At 37.5% G+C, this 23,834-nt stretch overlaps 1 protein-coding gene across 2 annotated transcripts; it reads left to right on the top strand.

The window, feature by feature from the left end:
- The first annotated feature begins 1,014 nt into the window (after positions 1-1,014).
- On the top strand, positions 1,015-23,425 carry zgc:152968 (uncharacterized protein LOC564848 homolog). 2 transcript variants are annotated; one of them, XM_067442689.1, is made up of 17 exons: positions 1,015-1,306; positions 4,238-6,018; positions 10,402-10,491; positions 10,703-10,907; positions 10,995-11,215; positions 12,016-12,156; positions 12,260-12,374; positions 12,486-12,557; positions 13,079-13,219; positions 13,733-13,846; positions 13,930-14,003; positions 14,876-14,980; positions 15,082-15,197; positions 15,275-15,413; positions 15,577-15,697; positions 16,036-16,123; positions 22,439-23,425. In XM_067442689.1, the coding sequence occupies exons 1-17, from the start codon at positions 1,180-1,182 to the stop codon at positions 22,485-22,487; spliced, it is 3,699 nt and encodes a 1,232-aa protein (XP_067298790.1). In that variant the 5' UTR covers positions 1,015-1,179; the 3' UTR covers positions 22,488-23,425. The 2 variants fall into 2 exon arrangements, with proteins under 2 accessions (XP_067298790.1, XP_067298792.1); XM_067442691.1 differs by lacking the exon at positions 22,439-23,425 and having other exon boundaries at positions 16,036-16,153.
- Positions 23,426-23,834: the final 409 nt, after the last annotated feature.

The raw sequence follows: 23,834 nt of genomic DNA, 5'->3' as shown, positions 1-23,834 counted from the left end.
TTTCTCAGCCATCAGCTTTCAACTAAAAATATCTTCATTTGTGTTCCGAAGATGAACGAAGGTGTTACGGGTGTCCAACGACATTAGGGTGATTAATTAATGAAATAATTTAAATTTTGGGGTGAATTAACCCTTTAATGCCTATAAAAAATATAGTGCCTGATATAGTTGGTTATGTTTGTACCAGTATGTTGGATACGAGCAGATAGCCTAACTGCTGTATTTTTCCTCAGTGTTAATATAACAACAAAAGACATAGAAAATCACTTATTGCTCTTGACTGGTTGAGCCCTGCTGGAGCAGCTGTGCTATTAAATTAAAGATAAAATATGATAAAGCAATAATATGAACGGTGAAAGTAACAGTAGCTCCAATACATTTTAACAGGCATAATTAGGCATGAAAATAACTGAAGGAAATATCTATTTGCTGAGCCAATGCATTTGATTCATACTTTTGGTTCCTCAAATTGTAGTAATACATTTTAAATGCGATGAAAATACAGGTATTAGGCTATACTAAAAATAAAAGTTTTGGTATCTGACTTGTTGGGAAAATTGGTGCTGGAACATCCCTAATAAATAGGCTATACAGCCTATATTGCGCCCCCCTCATTTTTCGATGTGACCCCTCAAAAAATTTAAATAAATAAACAAACAAACAAATAAATAAATAAATAGTGGTTATATTGAGTCGCACTCCAAGTCTTCCAAACCCTGAAAACAATTAGAATTTTCGAGCAATACATAGGCTAGAGAATTAAGTTGTTGAGTGTTAATTTTGTTTAACAATTATTTGCATACAATACAGTCCCTCAAACGTAAACTATTCGCACCTTTCATTGAGTTTTTAACTAAAGCAATTCTTTGAAAAGATTGGATCGGTTAAAAAAATGCGGTTTACGAATCAGCCATCGTTACGACTCAGACCAATCAGCCACACCTGGAGATGAATTAATTAAAAAAAAAAAACTCGCACTAACAGCTGGTGACGTAGCCAAAGTCCAATATCCTCTTTCTCGTACTGACTTTGTCCACTTTCCTATGTTCTCAAAAGACTTTCAGAAAAAAATTTGTTGTCAAATCTTGCTGTCATGCTGAAACCAACAAGAGATAGAGGAATTGCGTTATATTAACAATCATCGGTGCACAGAAATACTTTTTTTTGTGCGGACAGCTCATGTTTCCTTCCACAGCTCACTTCGATGAAATAGATTGTCCTTTTCTCAGATGGGGACGATGCAAGCGACCTTACTGTGTGTACAATCACAGCAAAGAAAACACGTCTGGCGTGATGACTACGACAGGTATGATTCATTTTCGATGAAATGTTACTTGCTGACGGTTTTATCAACAGGTGCTGCCTTGAATTAAAGCTGTAATGGGTGGGTTTCAATCATAAGATCTCGTGAATCTGTAACCTATATCGTGTTTATAAATTAGGGCATTAGTAAGGACAGTAATGACGCACATTGATTCTATTTCCGACAAGGTACTCATTGTACAACATCAGGTTTTTATGAACAACAGGGTCATTATATAATTGTAGCTACATCTCATTTCCATAAATACAAGCCCTCGATGCTTATTTTCATAGTACAAAATCATGTTTTCCCCAGTCACAGTTCTACATGTGGAAAAACCCCATATTCTTTGTTCAAAAATTAAGTTAATATCACACGGAACCCTGGTATTCAACTGTCTGATTTAGTAAAGTTGCTCATTCTAATCTGCATTTAAGCATGGAAATTATCTCAAACATAAATTAATTTATTAGTTTTACTTCCAGTTAGATTAGATAATCAGGACACTAGGTTGTTCTCTTTAAAATTAAGTGTTTATTTGTGATTGTGTCCAAAAAACCATTGCCAACTAAGTTATCCACAAGGAAAACCCTCTTTAAAAAAATAGACTGTCCCAATCTGACATAATGTGCATAGTGTGATGAAATTTCATCTTGAAGCACATGGATGAAGGACTAGGTCCTCTCCCTTTTCCATAATATTAGTTAAAAACACAATGTTACGTAAGTATTATTGCTGCAAATCTTAACAGCAAAATTTAACAGAAACACATGTTTATCTATTTAGAAAATATATATAGAACATTTATTTCTAAACATACCATATGCTCAGTGGTTCTGGCTTTAATGTTGAGTATAGGCCCAAAATGCAAAAAATGTCAACAAAGTTACCTGTCAACTGTTACCCAGTAAACTTTAAGGTAATGAGTTTTAATAAAATAATTAACCATAAAAAGGAGAGAAGACTAGACCTAGAACATGAGCAATCACCTGGGTGTTTTCACACAACCATGGAGGGATAGGTGTAGGTGATTTGTTTGCCCTTAAAGGGATACTTCACCGCTTTTTTTATATTAAACTGTTATTCCCTTAACTAAGACGAGTTGATACATGCCTCTCTCGTCTCAGTGCGTGCACTTAATCTCTCTGACGCACGGTGACATTGGGTGTGTTTACATGCACACCAGTAAGCTGATAACTCCAAAAAATCAGCTTATTTAAATAACAAGTTTTCCCCGTTTACATGCAAACCAGTAAACAGACAATGCAAGTAAAATAATAACGTCCGTATATCTGACTGAGTTTTTCAAATGTTACGTCAGTTGTGACATTAAACAAAGCGTTCACCGTGTCAGCGGGAGATTTACGGCTCATATTATCCCTTATGCAGTTATGCAGCATTTTGACTGAATCTCTTCTACTTCTGCTGCATGAGAAAAGAGAACACCTCTTTACAATTTTCTGGGTCTTAAACGAGTCCGCATTTGTGATATGTCCTTATTTTGTGCAAAACTCTAGCTCGCTCTGTCTGGATGCATTTAAATCTGCTCTAAGTTTGTGTTTTTTTTGCGTCAGGTTTGCGTTAAGTTTGCGTCACCTATCACACATGCGCACTCCAATACACGGACAGAAAGCAGGTTAATGTGTTTACATGCAGCATGAAATCGAGGTAAGAGGAAGAAAACTACCTGTCCCGACCATTTTTTGCTTGCGCGTTTACGACATTACTCCGATTAAAAAAAAGGGTTACCGCGTTTACATGACCATGCTCATTGTCGGCTTATTGGGCATAATCTGCTTAAGAACGTGCATGTAAACCATAGACTGTAAACGCACCCATTCTGATAGCATTTAGCTTAGCCCACTAAGCCCAGTTCATTCACTATGGTACCAAACAGAGATCAAGTTAGAAGCAACCAAACACCTCCACGTTTTCCCCATTAAAATAGTTACATGAATAGTTGAATGCTCAAGTATGGTGACACAAAATAAAACGTGGCGCTTTTCTAAGCGGATTAAAAAGGAAAACTATAATGTATGGCGGAATAGCACTTCTGAGAGTACTTCGACTCGGCGCAGTAAAAAGTCACGCCTGAAAAATCTTCCCTCACATCTCCCCCTCTCTCATTTCTGTCAATAGGGTGGAGGGGGAGATGTGAGGGAAGATTTTTCAGGCGGGATTTTTTACTGCACCGAGTCAAAGTACTCTCAGAAGTCCTATTCCGCCATACATTATATAGTTCTCCTTATTAATCCGTCTTGGTTAAGGAAATAACATAGTTTAATATTAAAAAGGGGTGAAGTATCCCTTTAAAGCCAAAGTAAATGCATAAATTTAAGTGTATTTTACTTTTCACGTGTACGCGAGGGTCAGCATACAGTAACCACGCGTGATGCGAACTTCGTCAGAAGAAGAATATGCACGTACTGAATGCACACAGCTGATTTTTGTAACCAATCGTACTTTGCAGGTGCAGGTTGCAGGTACATTTTTTTGCAGTATTTATATGGGTTGTAACTCAGACGAGATATTGCTCAACTGCGCATGAATCAAACGCCTGTCTATGCATACGAGTCAAAAGAAGTATACTTTGCAAGGCTGTGCGCTCGACTGTGCACATGCGTTCACGTCCGTGTAAAAAAAACAAACAAACACGAAGTTAACATTTGGCTTTACACCTTACACCTTGATTTTGTTGGCATAGTAACGAAAATGTGGTTACTATGGAGACAAGGCAGCAAGGCAAACACGGGCCGTGTTCGAAATCGCCTCCTGTTTTGCACATTGTCTAATTTTTTTTTTTTTTTATTATTCTCATGAATTCTTATCTAAATTTCCCAACATGTGTTTGCTCATTGCGCAGATTCTATATAACGGTAATGGCATCTATATAACATTTGTGCTTAACCTTTGCTTCACATTTATATCTTGCAGATCCCAAAGTAACTCTTGCCAAGGGAGCTTCTCACACCACTGAGGAAAATTATGCTTGTCTTGAGGAACTGGAGAGGATCAACAAAGAAATAGAGGCAGTAAGGAGTGAGGTGGAAAAAGAACAAAAAAGACTGTCACAGTATCAGACATCGCAGTCCTTCACACAGACAGATAATGCAGGTCTTTGCACTGAGAAATATTTAAGAACTACCAACAGTCAGGCTAAAGACCAGAATGGAAACCATTTGAAATACAAAAAGCCTGTTTCCTCAAACAGTGGTTGTAAGTATGTAGTTGATCGTGCCAGACCCAAGACTGATTTGGAATATGACCCTTGTTCCAATTTCTCTGCAGACTTGCTATCCAGCAGCTCAGTAGAATGTAAGTCAAAGTCAACTGATAAAGTGGATATTGAACATAGCCTGAAAAATGACAGAACAGGAAAAAATGTTCAGCTTCTGTCCTCTCATTTGGACAACTCGGATGACGAAGGTACCTTGGTCATTGATATTCCACCTTCAGCAAGTGATCAGGGAAAACGTAGGGCCAAACAGAAAGGCAATAGTACAATGATTAAACTACTGCATTCACCTGAGGGGAATTGTGCAGTTAATAATGGCCAAACAAAACCCAGGCAGCACAAAGAAAAGGTTTCTTGTGATGGAATTCCAAGTCAAGAAATTAAACCTATTGTGAGTGACCAGGATGAAGAAAGGACCTTGAAACCTGTGATAACACAAGAGCAAGAGTCTTCTGAGGGAGAACTTGTCATTGATGTTTCACCTTCTGAAGATGAACAAAAGTTTTTAAAGCAGTGTGGAACTATAACCAAGGAGCTTCTTGACTCAGCCAAATTAGGTCCTATTAGCGATGCCCCAGCTGAGGACGGTAAAGAGGCTAACGAAAGGCCCTTAAATAAACAGGTAAAATTTGCAAAGCACTCAGTAAAAGAAAGCAAACCTTTTCTAGAGGATCTAAGAGAAGAACCTGTAACTGAACCAATTAACTTTACAAATCTCAAAATGGATTTGTTTGTTACACAAGAAGAGGAAAATGTACTGGATGACATTTCCACATGTCTAGACAATCTGAGAAGTGAGAGTGAGAGGATCAAATGCATTCAAGATGTTAAGATTTTTCCTGTTAGTTCAGTTTATGGAGATATTTCCTCAGAATCTTCTGCGGGTGTAGGACAAAATGCAACTTTTATGATAGAACCACAAATTGACTGCATCTCAAGTTATTCTCAAAAGTCAGAAATTGTATCTTCTAAGATCATCTCCCAAGAGCAAGCACATCAGCAGTACTTCCCCATGGTCTCATCTCAGTCCTTTCCTTCATCCTTGCATAAGGTAGATGAGCATGGATTGGGTCCACACTCTCATATCCTGGCTGAAACACCTTGGCCAACTATTCAAAAAAGTCCCACCCATACATTTGCCCAGAGCATGCCTGCATATGTTTCAGAGATTGACACCAGAACTTTTTCAGCACCATCAACTAGTCAACTCAACCTAAAAACAACTGTGGCTTTTGAAAAATTACCTACATCAGAAGCATCATTACCTCTTCCCTGTGACATACCTGTTGTTCCACAGACCTTTGCGTCTGCAGCAAAGACAGGAATTAATAATGAAGCCATTGTAGTTGACTCTAGTTCCGATGAGGAGCTCAGGTATTCAGACCTAGATCTTTCAGAAACTGACCCAATGGAAGAGTGCTACAAAATCTTCATGGAAGCCAATCAAACTGAAACTCCTGTCATTCAATGTGCTGCTTCTGTAAGTAAATTCATCCTTATTGAATGTGAGGTGTGACCATATACATTACTGTTTAAAAGTACAGGATCAGAACAAAGTGTCTTATGCTTACCAAGGCTGCATATGTTTGATCAAAAATAGAATACAAAAAAAGTATATATAGATATATAAGTTTAAAATAACATGCTTGCTATTTTAATATTTCAAAATGTAATTTATTCCTGTAATGGCAAAGCTAAATTTTAAGCATCATTACACAAATCTTCAGTGTCACGTGATCCTTCAGAAATCATTCTAATATGCTAGACGTGCCGTTTTTCGGTAATGCGATATGACGATAATGAATATGCGCAATATTGTTATCGTTGGGCACTTCAAAATATTGTAAATAATAATTTATTAACAATTATTACATTTTTATAATGCACTCAAGAATACGTTGCCCATCAATTTATACATGCACTGTAAAAAAAAAGGCAAATTTTGAACTTTTGCAGTACAATCGACTTAGATGTTTTAAGTTATTTCAACTTAAATTATGTTAAACTGACTTAAAAAAAGTAGTTACATCTTGTATAACTAATAAAAACAAGTTTAACGTTTCTTAACTTATTTTGATTAGTTAAAACGATGTAAAAACATATGTTGTCATAACTTATTGAACATATCATTTTTTACAGTGTGCTCAACACAGCTGTATTCTGCGTCAAAGGGACGCACTCAGATCAGATGTAAATGAGAAGCACATGAACGGGTGAAGGAGACACGCTAATGAAGTGCCGCTCAATGACAGCAGCTCTGACGAACTGCAGAATGCAGCGGTTACCCCAGAAACCCCGCGAACAAAAGCTACCGCTAGTGAAGTTTTTAAACCCATAGATATGTATACATATCTGTTTAAAACAGCCATTTGTTTTTTGTAATCTCAATGTTGTTCATCACAGCACCAGCACCAAATACTTAATACTTAAAGACTTAATAAGCTATTTATTTTCTACTAATTAACTTAAAAAAATTGTTTTAATCTGGACTACAACATGCCCTAATGATTAGAATTTTTTTGATTTATTGTTCAGTAAAACTTTGAGACATACGACTTCATTAGTTAACATGTTAATTCATTATTACCAAACTGACAATAAAAATACTTATAAAGAAAATATTATTCTAAGTAATATTAATTACTGTTTAATAACATTAAAATCAAAAGAATTTTGAATGGACCTAAGATAAAACTAACAATGATCAGTATTTCTTATCTAACATTATCAAAAACATTATACTTTCTGTAACAAATGTAGCTATTGCTTAATCTTAGTTAATGTATTAAATAATGAGACCTTATTGTAATTTGTTACTTGTTGTTCTTTATAGCCTAATTCTTTTGCACTTTAATCTCTTTGAAAATTGTACTTTAACAGCTCTGGAAAAAATTGAAGAAACGCTTTACTCTTAGCAATGTGAACAAGTGCACTGAGTAACGTCATAACATAATTTTCGACACACTTAAATGTATCTAATATGATAAACAGAGCTGCATTACCTCATAATCATAACCGGAAGAGCGGAAATAATGCAGGCGCCCGGCGAATGTGCCCCGTCCCGTCATAATAAAAGTCCCGGTGCTTGCGAGGCGGGTATTTGTATAACAATTGCTCCAGCAGCCGTGCTCAGCTCCACAACACTCAGTCCTGCTCTGCTTCATACTACAGTAATGTTAATAACCGCCTCCATGAACATGATTTCTGCCCGTGTCCTATTTTCCACCGGCTGTAAGGTGAAGACCACATGTCCCAAGATGTTGTGCTCAAAATTTGAGTCATCAAAATACCCATTTGTTTTGAATAGGCGCCCTCCAGTGGACGGAAAGTTGTATAGTGCACCTTTAACATTGATTTCTCAATGTTAAAGGTCCCGTTCTTCGCGGTTCCATCTTTCAAACTTTAGTAAGTGTGAAATGTTGCTGTTAGAGCATAAGCAATACCTGTAAAATTATAAAGCTCAAAGTTCAATGCCAAGCGAGATTTTATTTAACAGAAGTTCCCTTTCAAAGCCTACAGCGAACAGCCGGTTTGGACTACACCCCTGCACTTCTTGGCAGGAATGACGTCACTAGAACCGTTTGTTGACTAACCCTCCGCCCACAAGAACACGCAAAATAGGGGGCGTGTTCTTGTTGCTCTCCCACGTGGAGAAGAGCGCGCATTCAGCGTTTGCATCTCCCCGTTATGGTTAGAGGCGGGACCTTTCCGGGCAAAGTGCGCTAAGCTGCTGTCCAATCACATCATGGGAAGCCCTGGCCCAATCAGAACTCGTTATGTGTTTCTGAACGAGAGACTTCATAGAACAAGGAAATCATCAGTCCGTTTTTAGGACGGAGAAAACAGCGCTGTACAGATAAGTAAATTGTGTGATAAATACTGTTTTTTTTTTACACGCGAAACATGAACTCTTTATATTGCACACTGTAAAAATAATCAAAGTTTCGAAAACACACGAAGAACGGGACCTTTAAGTGGTCTCTTAATTTTTTCCTGAGCTGTATTTTTGGTGCATTGTATTATTGTATTTAAACATTCGTTTTTTTTAATTACAAAAATAGTTCTTAAAGCTGTTATGCTATGACAATACTTTTTTTTCAACTTATTTCAATATCGTGATATCGTATATCGTGATAAAAGCTACAGTAATTAATCGCAACATGAAAAATTTATATCGGCACATGCCTATTTGGTACTTAAAGGGGGGGGTGAAATGCTGTTTCATGCATACTGATCTTTTTACACTGTTAAAGGCTTGGAATCCCATACTAAACATGGACAAAGTTTCAAAAGTTAAGGTGGACGTTTGATGGGAGTATTTCTTTGTCAAAAATACTACTTCCGGTTAGTCATAAGTTTCGGCAAGTTTTTTGCGATCATGCGCCCCCTTTGACGTTAATGGGGGCGGAATTTCCTTGTATGGGCCGTACGGACAATTCTACCGGAAGAGCGTGAGAGAGAGAGAGAGGGAGAGAGCGAAAGTAACAGGCTACGCCCATCAAAGCGCTGGCTCGTAGGCTGCTGCACAGGTGATGTCACCAAAAAAGTGCGTTTTTGGTTGCCAGACCAAGACAGTCCTGCACAGATTCCCCAAAAACCCCGCGTTAAGGCAACAGTGGATGTAATTTGCTTTTCCGGATCAGCAACTGAGTTGCGCGAATGTTTATATCTGTTCGCTGCATTTCGGTGCCGACTGTTTCATAAACAAGGCCCAGCTCGACGCCGGATTTTCCCGATCGCCTAATGCTGAAGGATGGAGCAGTCCCAACGATAAAGGTCCCAACGTTAGAACCGCAGGCTGTGAGTAAGACTGATTCAAATGTCTGTGTTTTTGCCTATGCTCATCAAGTAGCCCAAACATGATCACGTATAGTTAATTGATCAATGGAGCATGCGATGTGTAGTGCGTGTACATTTGTTTAGCTGGCCACTATATGTGTAACTTTATGTAGTGTATTGTAAAAGCACTCCAAACAACAATACACAAAGAGTGGGGAAATATGTTGAACTAAATGAGCGCGCTTCTTCATTCAAATGTGCTACTATTCCGTGTCTTTCTATGTAAACACTAACTTAGCCTGCCGTGCAAAACCAGTCCGCTTAATAACGTCTACACAAACCACGCGTAAACACACACACACACGTGCACAACTGCACTTCCCACATGTACACCTTCAAAGACAAAAATACGACGATATAATTCAAGTATAAATATGTAAATAACACAAGCCGCTAAGCATATTATATAGTTAGTGTATAACTTGTACCACATAGAGACGTCCTGCTCTAGTCGTTTTTGCTGCTGCTCCTGTTCAACTGCAGCCTCTGGGTCTGATTCCGGATCATAGATGTATGGCTGTATCTGATTAAAAGCCATTTTTTTATTTTGAATAAAGTTTTTTTCCCGCTGTTAGGGATGAGACAGCTTTACGACGCACTCGACTCAACACACAGCGCGCTGCTGCACACGTCATTATTTAGCTCCGCTCACACGATACGCCCCCACCCGCTCGGCTTTTTTCGGAAAGACTCGGAACAGCGCATCTTTCTTATATAATTATAAAAAAAATAAAGACTTTTCGGAGATATGCAGGATGCAATGCTACTCTATAGGTACTCAAGATTGACATGACACTGACTGAAACTGAGTGTTTCACCCCCCCTTTAAGAATAATTTTCTTGTAAAGTTGTGCTGATTAATATTTTTCTGGATTTAACTCAAATGGGTTTTAAATGGCAATTTTGAGCTATTTAATGCATCCTTGCTGAATAAGTGTATTTTATATGTAAAAAAAAATCGCACTGACCCCAAACTTGAGCGGTAGTGTACACGCCTCGTGTTTTTTGCCTTCGTGTTTTTTAGGAAGAAGTATTAGAGACCCAAGACACTGAGATAAATTCGAATCCAACAGCTGTGCTGAAGAAAAGGGTGGCACATGTGGCGAAGTTTGAGGTACGAGATGATTCATTCTCTTTTGTAAAATGAAAGTGCATATTGTTTTCCTTTCAAAACTTTTTTACATGAATATTCCATCTGGATTTTTGTTCTTCAAAGTAGTTCCAAACCAGTGCTTTTTCTTTTTTTGTAAAACAAATAATCAAGCATTTTAATTCAGAGTACAACAAGGGTGTTTATGATTTCAGCAATCCTCTTTATTCAACAGCCAGCAAGCAAAAGCAAAGCACAGATTATTGTCCCTCTTCGAGATGGAGGTTCCCAGTTGACCGTCCCCTCCAGAACTCAATTATGCCAAAGAAGAGCAGCCATTTTGACTACTGCTGTAAAAGGGTGTCAGTCACAGGTCACAAGTAGTGCTCCAAAAAAAGTTTATTTACCCAATGTCATTCATTCAAGTACAGTGCAAAACCGTAAGCATTGTGTACAGTTTGTTTTATAAGATTGGTTATTCATAAGCTATGGGATTGTCATTTACTTCTCTTCTTTTTTTTTAATAGCCTGTCTTGGTATCATTCCGGTTGGTGCTACTGTACAACTGGGGACAAATCTGCACTTCATCGTACCAGAAGGAAATTGTGCTTTACCTCTGACCCTGATTCCAACCACAATGTCTATCCAGCGGACACCTCAGCCTTCTCCAACTGTTCAGTTTTCACATACTCCACATACTCCACATATTCCACATCCTCCACAACCAGCCAACTACACACCAGCTAAGGTTTGCTTTTGCACTTTACTCTACTAGTCTGTTTTTTGTTTGTTTGTTTTTTTAAAGCCAGCAGCCATATCACCCTGTAGCCCAAGATAGGTTTCCCGCTGAAGCTTAGCAGGGCTGAGCCTGGTCCATACCTGCTAGATGGGAGACCTGGGACTGGGAACTGGGAAAGCTAGGTTGCTGCTAGTAGAGGTGTTTGTGAGGCCACCAGGCGGTGCTCACCCTGTGTGGGTCCTAACACCCCAGTATAGTGATGGGGATACTACACAGTAACAAGCACTGCTCTTTGGGTGAGACTTTAAACCGAGGTCCTGACTCTCTGTGGTCATTAAAAATCCTAGGATGTCCTTTGGAAAAAGAGTAGGGTGTAACTCCAGCATCCTGGCCAAATTGGCCCCTGTCCATCATGGCCTCCTAATTATCCCCATATACTGATTGGCTTCAGTGTCCTCTCCACCATAAGCTGGTGTGTGGTGGGCGTTTTGGCGCAATATGGCTGCCGTTGCATCATCCAGGTGGATGCTGCACACTGGTGGTGGTTGTGGAGATTCCCCCCTTCCATGTCTTTACAAAGGGACAGCTTTGTGCCTTGAAAAGCGCTGTATAAATATTTAAAATTATTTTTTTGGAATGCTTTTCTAGTGGCTATTTTTCATCTGTTGTAACATGAATTGTTAAATTTGGCATGCAATGATATTTAATTGATGTTACTGATCTTATTAATCTACAATCAAAATGCAGAAGCTAGCTCTGTCACTACTTCAGTTATATTGCAGTGATGGGTAATTTAATGAATTGTGTAGGCAATGGGTGTCAAAAGAAAGGCAAAAGTACATCACGAGGTTGGGGCAAAGGTACCACATGATGTTCGTCAACGTTATGTGAACCTCTTTGTGGAGGAGTTCCTGAAATCATCTGTGACGGTGCAAGATGCATTCGAGAAGGTCTGTGTTTGAGAGATCAAATGTATACTACTTATTAATTTAATTCTCTGATTATTTTTTTGTAATGTGCATCTGTCCTAACACACCTATTCTAATGCTCTAGGCTCTGGCAGAAGAAAAAATAGTTTATGACCGCAGTATTAATAAGCTCAAGTATCTAAGCATAGCTGTCAATGCACTCAAGAGACTTAAAAACCAAAACGTCTTGCCTGCCAAAGGTAGGTTTGGTATATTTATGCATGATGTTCTTTTGTTCAAATTACTGCAGCCACTTTTGTTTACTGCACCGTGCACTCCTATCAGGTCACCCTCCTTATATGTACTTACAGCTTCCAGTGAGAGAGATCAGCATGTGTCTAGAGGCAATGTACCACTAAATACTCAAGCACTTCAGGGACCCGGTAAGAGCTGGCTCTCATTTCAGGGTCAAACTAGAGTATTCACCTGTGTCACTATAATTATTTTTATTTATGTATTTATTTATTTATTTATATGTGGTGTTTATTAAAATGCACAGTAGGCAGCACTATCTACATATTAATGTTTATATGTACTAGTACTAGATTTTTATTGTTTCTAAATCCATGCAAATGCTGGAGTAGATAATATATTTATCAACACTGGGTCTATATTTATATTTCCCATATACATATATCTATACAATTTTGTTCAGAAATGTTGGGGTTGGTAAAAAAATAAAAATAATAAAAGGTTCCTTATGTTATTTATTTGTTTAAAAAATTGAAATATTGTGAAATATTACTACTATTTAAAATGTAATTTCTATTTTAAAATGTGATTATTTTCACAAACTAAGTAGCATAACGTATGTGTTTGTGTGTATGTACCCAACATATAGGTGTCATCATTGTAGATGTAGTTATTTTGATTACATATGTACTGTCTTGTTTTACTGATGCAGGTGATTTGACACTTTATGAGCAACTAAAGGAGCATGTTCTGTCTGAGGACGTGTTGCGAATAAACAACTTCCCTCGTAAACATCAGGATAAAGCTGACTTTGCCATCCAGTATGGAGATACCAAGAAGGGCATAAGCGACCGTGAGTCCGTTCGTACTCAGTTCATACTCAAACATGTCTAAATTGTTCTACCCAGCAAGCGAGTTTGCATTTAAAGGATGTCTAATAGCCGTGCAAACCCAGCTCTGACGTCTAGGCTACAACAAGGTGTCAGTGATTTCAAAAATTGAGCTGTCAGGGAAAATTGTATAGACCTCTAAACATACCCCAAAAATACATTAGTCATCTAAAACCAGAAATGAAACCAAACACCTTGTAATCACTGTTGACTTTGCTTGCATGATAGAATATCATACATCTCGCTAATGCTTTTTAGCAAAAACAACATGTAACTACATTCAAGGTTGTTTTGGCTAGAAGTGAGCTACTCATATAGCCGGACTATATAGTTAACAGAGACGGTGAAATGACTGCTATTGCTTGCTGGGGACTCTCCAGATCAGGTCACTGATTAATTGCAAACAATATATAATATATAGATGAAGCTATTAGGATTTGAAGCCTTTTAAGTAATTAGGAATACAATGGAAACAGCTTTAAAGAGAATCTGCTGTCGATGTGGAGCAACGTTCTCTGTTGACAAAAGTGGAAAGCACACCCGCAGAGAGGAGTGTAACTATCATTATGGAAAAGTCATAGAAAATCGAGGTAAGTGGCTTAGAATCTCTCTAAAGTTATATTTTTTTTATATATCAATATCGATTATCTACTCTGTATGTCTTCTTTCATAGTGCCGGGAGGTGTTGAGACACGCTACAGTTGTTGTGAGAGTGCAGTTGGGTCACCTGGATGCCAAGTGTTCAATGTATTATGATTCATGTTGAAATTTATACTTGTCTACTCGTGCTTTGTTGAAGGGTTTCACCAGATGGTCTCAACTCCTTTATGCCATAATGGGAATTATTGTAGCATTTCACCAAACTGTTAAGGGTTGGTTCACCGAATAAATGAAAATTAGCCCATGATTTACTCACCCTCAAGTCATCCTCAAGGCGCGTAAACTTTATAGGCTAAAATAACTTCCAGCAGAAAGCCATACGCAATTTGTCTTATGGCAAACTGACGCGATTTATAGAAGCACCGCAAGCTTTGAGGCCTCTCGCGGATAGTGCTGGGCTTAAGCCCCTCTTCTCTTATATCGAAATCCTCCTCCTTTTCTCTTTAAAAATCCTTGTTTTAGACTCTTATTCATGACCAGTGTTTTGTTTTGCTCTATCCTCTGCATCAAGGGTTACTCTTTCGCCTTAAATTGATGTGTACAGCAATCAGCCGGAAGCTAGTTATTTTAGGTTTTAAAGTATTAAATATGGATATTTTTCTTACGCAAACATGCCACTTTGCTTCAGAAGGCCTTTATTAACCCCCCGGAGCCATGTGGAGCAGTTATATAATGGATAGATGCACTTTTATGGACTTCATAAACGAGAAGACAATTCACCATGGATTAGCCAGGACTTTTTTTTAATTATTATTATTTTTTTTACTATAACTGATTATATTTGTCTGAAAGAAGAATGTCATGTACACCTAGGATGACTGAATCATGAGGGTAAATAAATCATGAGCTAATTAAATTTTTGGGTGAATATCCCTTTAATCTAATAATCAAAACAAATTTTTTTTTTCACTGACTAAATTTGAGAATTCCACTGTATCTTCTAATGTACATGTTTACAGCTTCATGTCCATGATGCAGTAAGTCTTCAGGGCTTTGTGAGCAGTCTTCCTCAATCTTCGGTGGGCAAAACATGTCCAGGAGTCTTTGCTGTTGACACACAAACAGTAAGGGTTATGTATTATTCATAATTAAAATAAACCTAAACAAAAACGAACATAGAGGTACATTAATGTGACCTTTTATTAATTTGAGTGTGTTTTACCAGTGCTACACAACTCAAGGTCTGGAACTAGCAAGAGTGACTATAGTCAACAGCAGTTTGCAAGTCATCTTTGACTCTTTTGTCAAGTCTGGTAATGATGTCATTGACTATAACACCAGGTGGGATATTAATTGAATATGTTAATTTTGTTTAACTGTGATTAAATGTTTTAAGACATAACTTTTATCCTGCTTAGGTTCTCTGGCATCAGTGAGGATGATGTGAAGGGTACCAGCTCATCTTTGCGCGATATACAAGCAGTGCTTTTGAGCTTTATTAATGCGGACACGATTCTGATTGGCCATGGCTTGGAGAATGACTTGGTTGCTCTCAAAGTGAGTTCTAACGCCATGCTCAAGATTTTCGGGCAATTTGTAAAGCTGGAATCCCAATTTTGCCTTTTATCATTATGAACTAGGCTTTGGCTTTTATCCTCCAGTTTGTAGTTTTGATCGGAGGCTCTTAAGAATGACATTTTGGTTGTTCTGCCATCTTCAGATTATTCACAACAATGTGATTGACACGTCAGTGGTGTTTCCCCATCGTCTGGGACTGCCACACAAAAGAGAACTTAACAGTCTGACTGCAGACTACCTCCGGAGAATTATCCAAGAAAGTGGTATGTTGCTGTTAAATGAATTTGTAAGCAATGACCATTATCAAACCTCACTGAATCAAAAACCGTAGCTTTTTGCTGGACTCCAGGTTTATATTGTTTCATGGCACATTATCCATACACTCATAAGTAGGGATAGTGTACACAGGGATCATTCAGATGTGTTGATTTACTCTTCCATGAAATTGCTGTTAGAGAAGTAGTTGAGTCAGTACTGAAGGGAAACGTCTGTTGAGCACACCTACCTACAAACATGACTTGCACGCAACTCAACAGTACATGCTTGCTTGCTTAAAAAAAAGACAAACAAAAACATCTTCATATTTTCTCATTTGCCACAGAGGTGGGTCATGACACACGTGAGGATGCCACTGCATGCATGGAGCTCATGCTTTGGAGGGTGAAAGAAGACTCTAAAGTGAAAAGATGGTGACTTTCAATAAAGATTATTGTTTTTTCTTTGTTCAGTCAGGCCAAGCACCAGTGAATTTGGTGCTTTTGCTTGCATATAAACCCATGTGGTGTGTTGGGTTTTTACTCATTTTTGTTCAAATATTATTATAAATGGGTATATATAATACATTTTGTATTTGGCTATAAAAAAAAAAAAATGTTTTCTTTAGCATCACACTATTGATTGTATTTTTTGGGGGCTTATAATGCACTGTGGGAATACTCTGAATATTTGAAATCTGGAAAGAGGGAATGAAATTAAAGGCATTGACAAGAAATAGCTGCATTGTTGGATTTTTACTTGAATCATATACCCTGGAGTGTTGATTAGTGTCCAGGTGTAATTGGTCATTTCCCCTTATTTGAGCCAATAAGAGTCAGCTGCTTATCAGCACCACATGTGTCATATCTAGTTAATGAGAAGGTAAGTGACCCAGGAAGTCTTTTATTTTAAAAGTAAGATGTGTATGTTTATGTTAATCATCTTAATAAGCAGAGAATATCAGTAAAAAAAAAAAATCCTCATTCTGTGGAATAGGAAACATTGGTGCTTTTAAAACATTACTGCTGTGTTTGTTTTAGCACCTGGACTAATCCAATGTAACACTGGTTGTGAGTTTTTACAGCCAATAGCAGTCAAATGGGAAAGGTATAGTGTTTTGGTAACCTGTTGAGATTTTTTAGTTGGTGACATTAATGGCAATGAAATTGCACAGTTGTTTTATTTTTATTATTTTTATTTGAAATAACAACAACATACAAAACTAAAATAGCAGAAAATATACTGAAAAGATAAAAGGACATAAATACAGTTTATATATATATATATATATATATATATATATATATATATATATATATATATATATATATATATATATATAAATTCTCACAAGGAGTTCGTAGGCAGCGCTCCCTCTCTCACCGTCTCGTTGCCTCGCCCTAGCGTACATACAATTGTCCCAACAGTTATACTGTTTTCACGGTCTTATCCATGTCATTGCAGTAATCTGGATGGTTCCAATTGGCTCAGAGACAATGCACAGTCATGGTAAATTTCTACTCGAGTCAGTTAATCTGATGCACGTTTCCATAGACGTGTCACTTGTTGATGCTTTCACCCCGGAATTAGGCCTTTTGTGACCTTCCAGGTCTGGGGCAGGCGCCAGCTTGCCCAGAACAACAAGTCCACCCATCTCTTAGGATGCCCATTGTACACCATTCTCAACACTGATCTGTAACATAGAATATTGCGCACATACACAGATACACAGTCTCTCCAAGGTTGGAGCTGATTAAGCTCCAGTTCTTACCAAAACATACTGATAACATGTGCTTTCTTTCAGTGAGAGGGACACACACACTGTAAAAAATTATTTAGAAAAAAGTTACCTGGTTGCCTTAAAATTTTGAGTTCATTGAAATTAAAATTTTGAGTTAATACAATGAATATTTTTTTGAGATTCGACAACCTTTAGAAGATTATTAAAAGATTTTGTAAGCATATTGGGTAATTGTGTGTGTTTTATTTCTGATGACACAGTGAAACATGCCAAATAGTGCTATTTTCATGATTTATCAAATCATTTTATGTGGTTCAGATACAATAATATTGAATTTCTATTTATTAAACAAATTTCCTTCATTGTATCAACTCAAATTTTTAATTTCAATAAACTCAATTTTAAGGCAACCAAGTAACTTTTTCGTTCGAGACGAAACAAGTGATTGCCTTGGGCGACTGTCACTCTCTCTCGCTACCATGGCTACCACCACTTTAGCTAGGATCTGCTCACATGTGCGCATCCGTTTGATTCGAGCAGTTCAAGAGGCACGAAACCTAGGCAAAATAATGGCAGAGAAAGAGCATTCAAAATTCACAGTGCAGGGTTTTGCAGTCAGCAAAGGCAAACAATGCAAAAAAAGGAAGGCAGTACGAGAAAAGGCAATGCACAGAAAGTCTTTGGATAAACAAAGAAACCAAACGCGAGTAAATATCTGCGTGGCTTTCCAACGATGGAGAACTGAGCGACCTGAAAAACGACTCATTGCTGGCTGTATTTCTGCTGGACAGGTAATCTTTCATTTTGATTATACATTTTTTTGGTTCATGTTTTCATGAAGCATGTATCACTACATGAAGCAGTATCGGCATTCTAGCTTGATAGTGAGTACTAAAAGACATCTTATTTGTTTATATTCATTCTGATAAAGTTAGATGTTTTTTTACATGTGATTCTGACATGATGTCACTACCAGCACACCGCTCATCAGGTCAATAATGCGTCTTCCAGCTGAGCGGCCGGTGTAGCGTGTTCATGTAATCATTTGTTGGCTCAACATCCATTACTTCTAAAGATAAATAGATTAAACTCAAATATATATATATATATATAACATTTCAAGCTCTACTTAACATATTCTAGCAAATCCAACACAAAAATGTCAATCAAAAGGGGAACATAAGTGTATGCGTAAAGTAAACAAAAAAACGTGCCATCAATACAACTTGGTTAAATTTAAGTAACGCCAACATAACATTTTACCTATTTGTGAGCTGCGTGATATTCTATCCAGCCAATGAGAAGAAGCACTGTAAAAAGTAATCGTTGAATCTACTAAAGAAAAACTTGTAAAATTAGCTGATTTTGGAAAATTTGTTGATTTAACTTGAATATACTGAGTATTGTGAACTTTTAGGTGGATGCAATAGCTAAACCAAACAAGTTAAGTACATTGTACTTAAGAATGTTGAGTGTGTTGTACTAAATGCATGTTCACACTGTTAAATCCAACAGCTGTTCTTACTAAGACTTTTTAGGAAACTTTACTTAATGTCCAATAATTAGAATTTTCTTAAAACAATTTAGTAATTTGAAATGTTTGCATGCTGCCTTTGTTACTTAGAAAACCCAAGTAAACATTACTTGACTGGTTTGAGTACCATTTTGCCAAAGGAAAAAACACACACAAAAAAACAGGTGGGTGGGCAAAATAGACTTTTCACTAATTTCCTCCACTTCTGCAGTCATCGTTCTTCTTAGTTGCATTCACTTATTTTCCAGTCATCTTATGAATGCTATTGAAAATACAACTAAATACTTTGGGAAAGCGTCACATAAGCTGACTTCATAAATTTATGTTGATTTCCTAAAATTTCTCACCATTACGGTGATCAGTGTTCCCTTTGTTTGGGCACTTGGAACTTAATTTTTATTACTATAAATCTCTTCCTATTGATGCAGCAATGCAACACAAGATCAGTTATCTGATTTCAAAGGAAGGGAAGTAATAAGTATGTATGTATATATATATATATATATATATATATATATATATATATATATAATATCAATTAATAATCTTTTAAAGGGATACTTCACCGTTTTTTCATATTAAACTATGTTATTCCCTTAACTAAGATGAGTTGATACATACCTCTGTCGTCTGAGTGCGTGCACTTAATCTCTCTGACGCGGGGTGACATTCTGATAGCATTTAGCTTAGCACACTAATCACAGTTCATTCCTATGGAACCAAACAGAGATCAAGTTAGAAGCAACCAATCAACTCCACGTTTCCCCTATTTAAATACAGTTACACGAATAGTTGGACGATCAAGTATGGTGACACAAAACAAAACGTGGCGCTTTTTTAACCGAGTTAAAAAGGAGAACTATAATGTATGGCGGAATAGCACTTCTGAGAGTACTTCGACTCGGCGCAGTAAAAAGTCCCGGCCGAAACATCCTCCCTCACATCTTCCCCTCCCTCTCTTATTTCCGTAAATAGAACCAACGCGACCTGCACGCCTGCATCAGTAGAAGTAGTTTGAGCAGAGTTGACGAAGTACCAGTTTGTAGGAAGATAGTTTGAACAATCATGGTTATAACGTGCGTCGTAAAGGGTTGTGAGAACAAGGAGAAGGTATTTACTGCCGCCATGTTTCACCGATTTCCAATTCACCACAAACGGCGGAAAGCTTGGTTAGCTGCTTTGAACATTGATGCAACAACACCGCTGGAGATTCTGAAGAAATGGCGTGTTTGCTCCGAGCATTTCACATATTACCATATTGACATTAAAGCTTATAGTGTAAGGGGAGTTTTTATGTTTATTTTCTCACTGCGGTTGCAGGTTTCTATATTGAGAGGTTCATCTCATAAAATCTGTTTGTTTGTTTTTATGATGTTCTCGTGAATGTTCCATCGGTAATATTAAACGTTGCTATGTTAAAGTATACTAATATTGGCTTTTGTCTTTTACTTAAGATCACTTGGAAAGCTGACACAGTGCCTGTTGATTTGGTGACACTAAGTTATTACGTTACACTATGGGCTTAGGCTTATACTTCATTTTTATTTCTGAGCTCACTTCTCAAGTACATCAAACAGTCAAAAACTCTGTATTGCCTGTCTCACAAGCGCACTGATTTCGCAGCAAAGTTACTTGTGTTTACTAGGTTAAACACCACTAAAGTTTGATAAGCTAAGGTTACTGCCACTTCAGGACAACCAAATACCATGCAAAAGGATACTTACAGTGTTAGGTGATGATCCACTTTGTTGTGTTCTTGCTTTGATTATTGTCGGTGTGGCAGAATCCTTTAGGCGTAATCCTGTGGAGGTATAGTCCTCCTGTGTGAAATGCTCGGAGCAAACACGCCATTTCTTCAGAATCTCCAGCGGTGTTGTTGCATCAATGTTCAAAGCAGCTAACCAAGCTTTCCGCCGTTTGTGGTGAATAGGAAATCGGTGAAACATGACGGCACTAAATACATTCGCCTTGTTCTCACAACCCTTCACGACGCACGTCATAACCATGATTGTTCAAACTATCTTCCTACAAACTGGTGCTTCATCAACTCTGCTCAAACTACTTCTACTGATGCAGGCGTGCAGGTCGCGTTGGTTCTATTTACGGAAATGAGAGAGGGAGGGGGAGATGTGAGGGAGGATGTTTCGGCCGGGACTTTTTACTGCGCCGAGTCGAAGTACTCTCAGAAGTGCTATTCCGCCATACATTATAGTTCTCCTTTTTAACTCGGTTAAAAAAGCGCCACGTTTTGTTTTGTGTCACCATACTTGATCGTCCAACTATTCGTGTAACTGTATTTAAATAGGGGAAACGTGGAGTTGATTGGTTGCTTCTAACTTGATCTCTGTTTGGTTCCATAGGAATGAACTGTGATTAGTGTGCTAAGCTAAATGCTATCAGAATGTCACCCCGCGTCAGAGAGATTAAGTGCACGCACTCAGACGACAGAGGTATGTATCAACTCATCTTAGTTAAGGGAATAACATAGTTTAATATGAAAAAACGGTGAAGTATCCCTTTAACATTTTATTGCTAACATTTTTGACAAATTTTTAATTGTGTTGATATAATGCCTCTATATCTGTGACAATATTCAACAATTGACCATGCTTGAGTCACACACAGACTTCAACATTCAGCATGCAAAACACAACAATGGTAACATTTTATTTTTATTTTTTATACTTAATAAGACCATTACAAGTTCATTTGCTGTCATTATTGGGGTTATACTGACAAAAGACAGCAAATAAAATGGTAAAATAAAGCCCAAAATAATCAAACCGAGTTACGATTCCACTGTGATTAATTTATTCATGCTGCAATGCATTCTGGGAGTACACTTCCTCAGCTCACAGATACACTGGTAAAAACGATGTGTTGGGTTTACTTCAAACATACATGCATAATTTTTGCATCATACTTTTTAAGTAAACCAAACTTGGAATAATTTTATTTAAAATTAACAAGAAAAACTTTTTTATAACACGATAGAATCTACTAAGTAATGTTAAGTTAACACAACTTGCACATACTTGCATGTTACATATATTTTTAAGCAAAGCATGTTGAGTGAACTCAAATATTTAAGTACATATAAAAAAGTTTTTCTTGTTAATTTTAAATAAAATTATTCCAAGTTGGGTTTACTTAAAAAGTATGATGCAAAAATGGTGCATATATATTTTAAGTAAACCCAACACACAATTTTTTACCAGTGTATATGCAGGTATATTGAAGCGGCAGTGTATTTTTAAAATCCCCCTTTCAGAGTAATAGTAATTTCAAACCCAAAAGGCTCCTAGACCTGGTCTCAGTCTCTGACCAAAAATCAGAATCCCTTTAATTCATTCTGATGGGACTGAACCCTGAAAAGAACTGAATCCGGGACAAGGCTACTGCTCTGAATTGACTTTTAAATGGCTCCTGGTGGAGTTTTACTTGCTTGTTTGACTCTTTCCACTCTTTTGACAGGTGTTTGAGGGCCGCGGCTGCAGTGAAAAGCCAGTGTGAGGGCTGGTGAAACAGTGGGCTGACATGCCCGGGAGCAGTGCCAGGGCGCTGTTGGTGCTGCCCGTTTGGGCTCATGCTGTAAAAGCTGTGTGAGCGTGGCCCAACTGGCTGCTGGGAATGCCTCAGCGACAGCCCTGGACTTCTGTAGCAGCATCCACATGAACACACTGCTCTTGGCACAGAGCGAAAGAAACCAGATGCTCGTCCTTCCAGCCGGGAATGTAGGAAAATCTGTTTGCGTGGAGATTAATGATTAGTGTACAGAATATTTGTGTGATTGGATTTCTTTTATTTCAGCTTCTAACAAAAACTAAATTTGTGTTTTAAAAGATTTTAGGATGTTACATTTATTTGAAAGTATCCATTACCTATAATATAGTAGGCTACAGAGCGGTTCACATGGGCATAGCATTTAGATTTGTATATGTATCTTTTTTTCTCCAATTTGTTTGACCAGGTCTTCCCTTAAAACAGAATTAATGACTTACTACCCAGTGTCTTAATTGTTAGACAAATGACCGTGTGGCACTATGCTAATTGATTGAAGACAGGAATTCAGTTGGGCTAATTGAATGGCACAGGAAAAAATCATTCAATCTAAAGTGTGTTCCGTTCCTTGAAAACTCACCGAAGGTTAATTAGTTTTACCTTTGAATCAATAAAATCATTGTGAAAGAAAATCCAACCTTGTAACCTTTTGGTTATGTGTCTATTCACATGATGCAACTCAAAGTGGCAAGATGAATTTTAGATTACTTTTTTGTCGTCTTCTTTTTGGGTGCCGTGATCCAGCATGATGAGGACGTTTCAAAAAGAATGTATGCAGAATCCTTGACTGTTAACTTTTAGCACAAAGCAACAAAAAATAAGGCAAAGTAATTTTTTCCCAGTGTACCGACTGCTCACCCCCAAACCAGACACTAAAACATCAGAAAATTGGTAGCAATTTCAAACATTCCTTATTTGCTCTGAACCCAGCATCCATCTAGCATGCTTCCTGCGGAGTGCATAGGAGATAAACCAGTGTCACAAAGTTAATTGCATTACTTAAAACTGTTGGCCTGCATTATCAGCTGGATGGGCGAACTTATGATGGTTATGGTCTTTGGACATAATTTCAACATGGCTGGTGTGATAGTAATATAATATTTCTTTGATTCTGATTTGTGTAAAAATGTAGCCTTTTCTCCACTGTATACAAATAAATGCATGTCATCTTGCTAAATGATTTAAAAAAAGAAGAAAAAAGGTGCTGCTGCCACCTATTGTTCTATTGTTGCACCTAGCTCCAAAAATGCCAAAAAGTGCAATATTTTTATCAATGTAAATGCTTTTCTCCTTTTTTAGATTTTGACTT

The sequence above is a fragment of the Pseudorasbora parva genome, chromosome 4, assembly GCF_024679245.1.
Source record: "Pseudorasbora parva isolate DD20220531a chromosome 4, ASM2467924v1, whole genome shotgun sequence".
In the NCBI taxonomy this organism is placed as follows: Eukaryota; Metazoa; Chordata; class Actinopteri; order Cypriniformes; family Gobionidae; genus Pseudorasbora; species Pseudorasbora parva.
Note: the sequence above shows the minus strand (reverse complement) of the source record. Positions and strands in the feature narration are given on the sequence as shown.

Excerpts from the sequence above, each read along its gene's own strand:
- zgc:152968 (XM_067442689.1), top strand. The coding sequence starts at position 1,180 with ATGTTTCCTTCCACAGCTCACTTCGATGAAATAGATTGTCCTTTTCTC. Across the intron at positions 12,558-13,078 it reads TCAAGCACTTCAGGGACCCG|GTGATTTGACACTTTATGAG; the intron begins GTAAGAGCTGGC and ends TTACTGATGCAG. Across the intron at positions 16,124-22,438 it reads GACTCTAAAGTGAAAAGATG|GTGTTTGAGGGCCGCGGCTG; the intron begins GTGACTTTCAAT and ends CTCTTTTGACAG.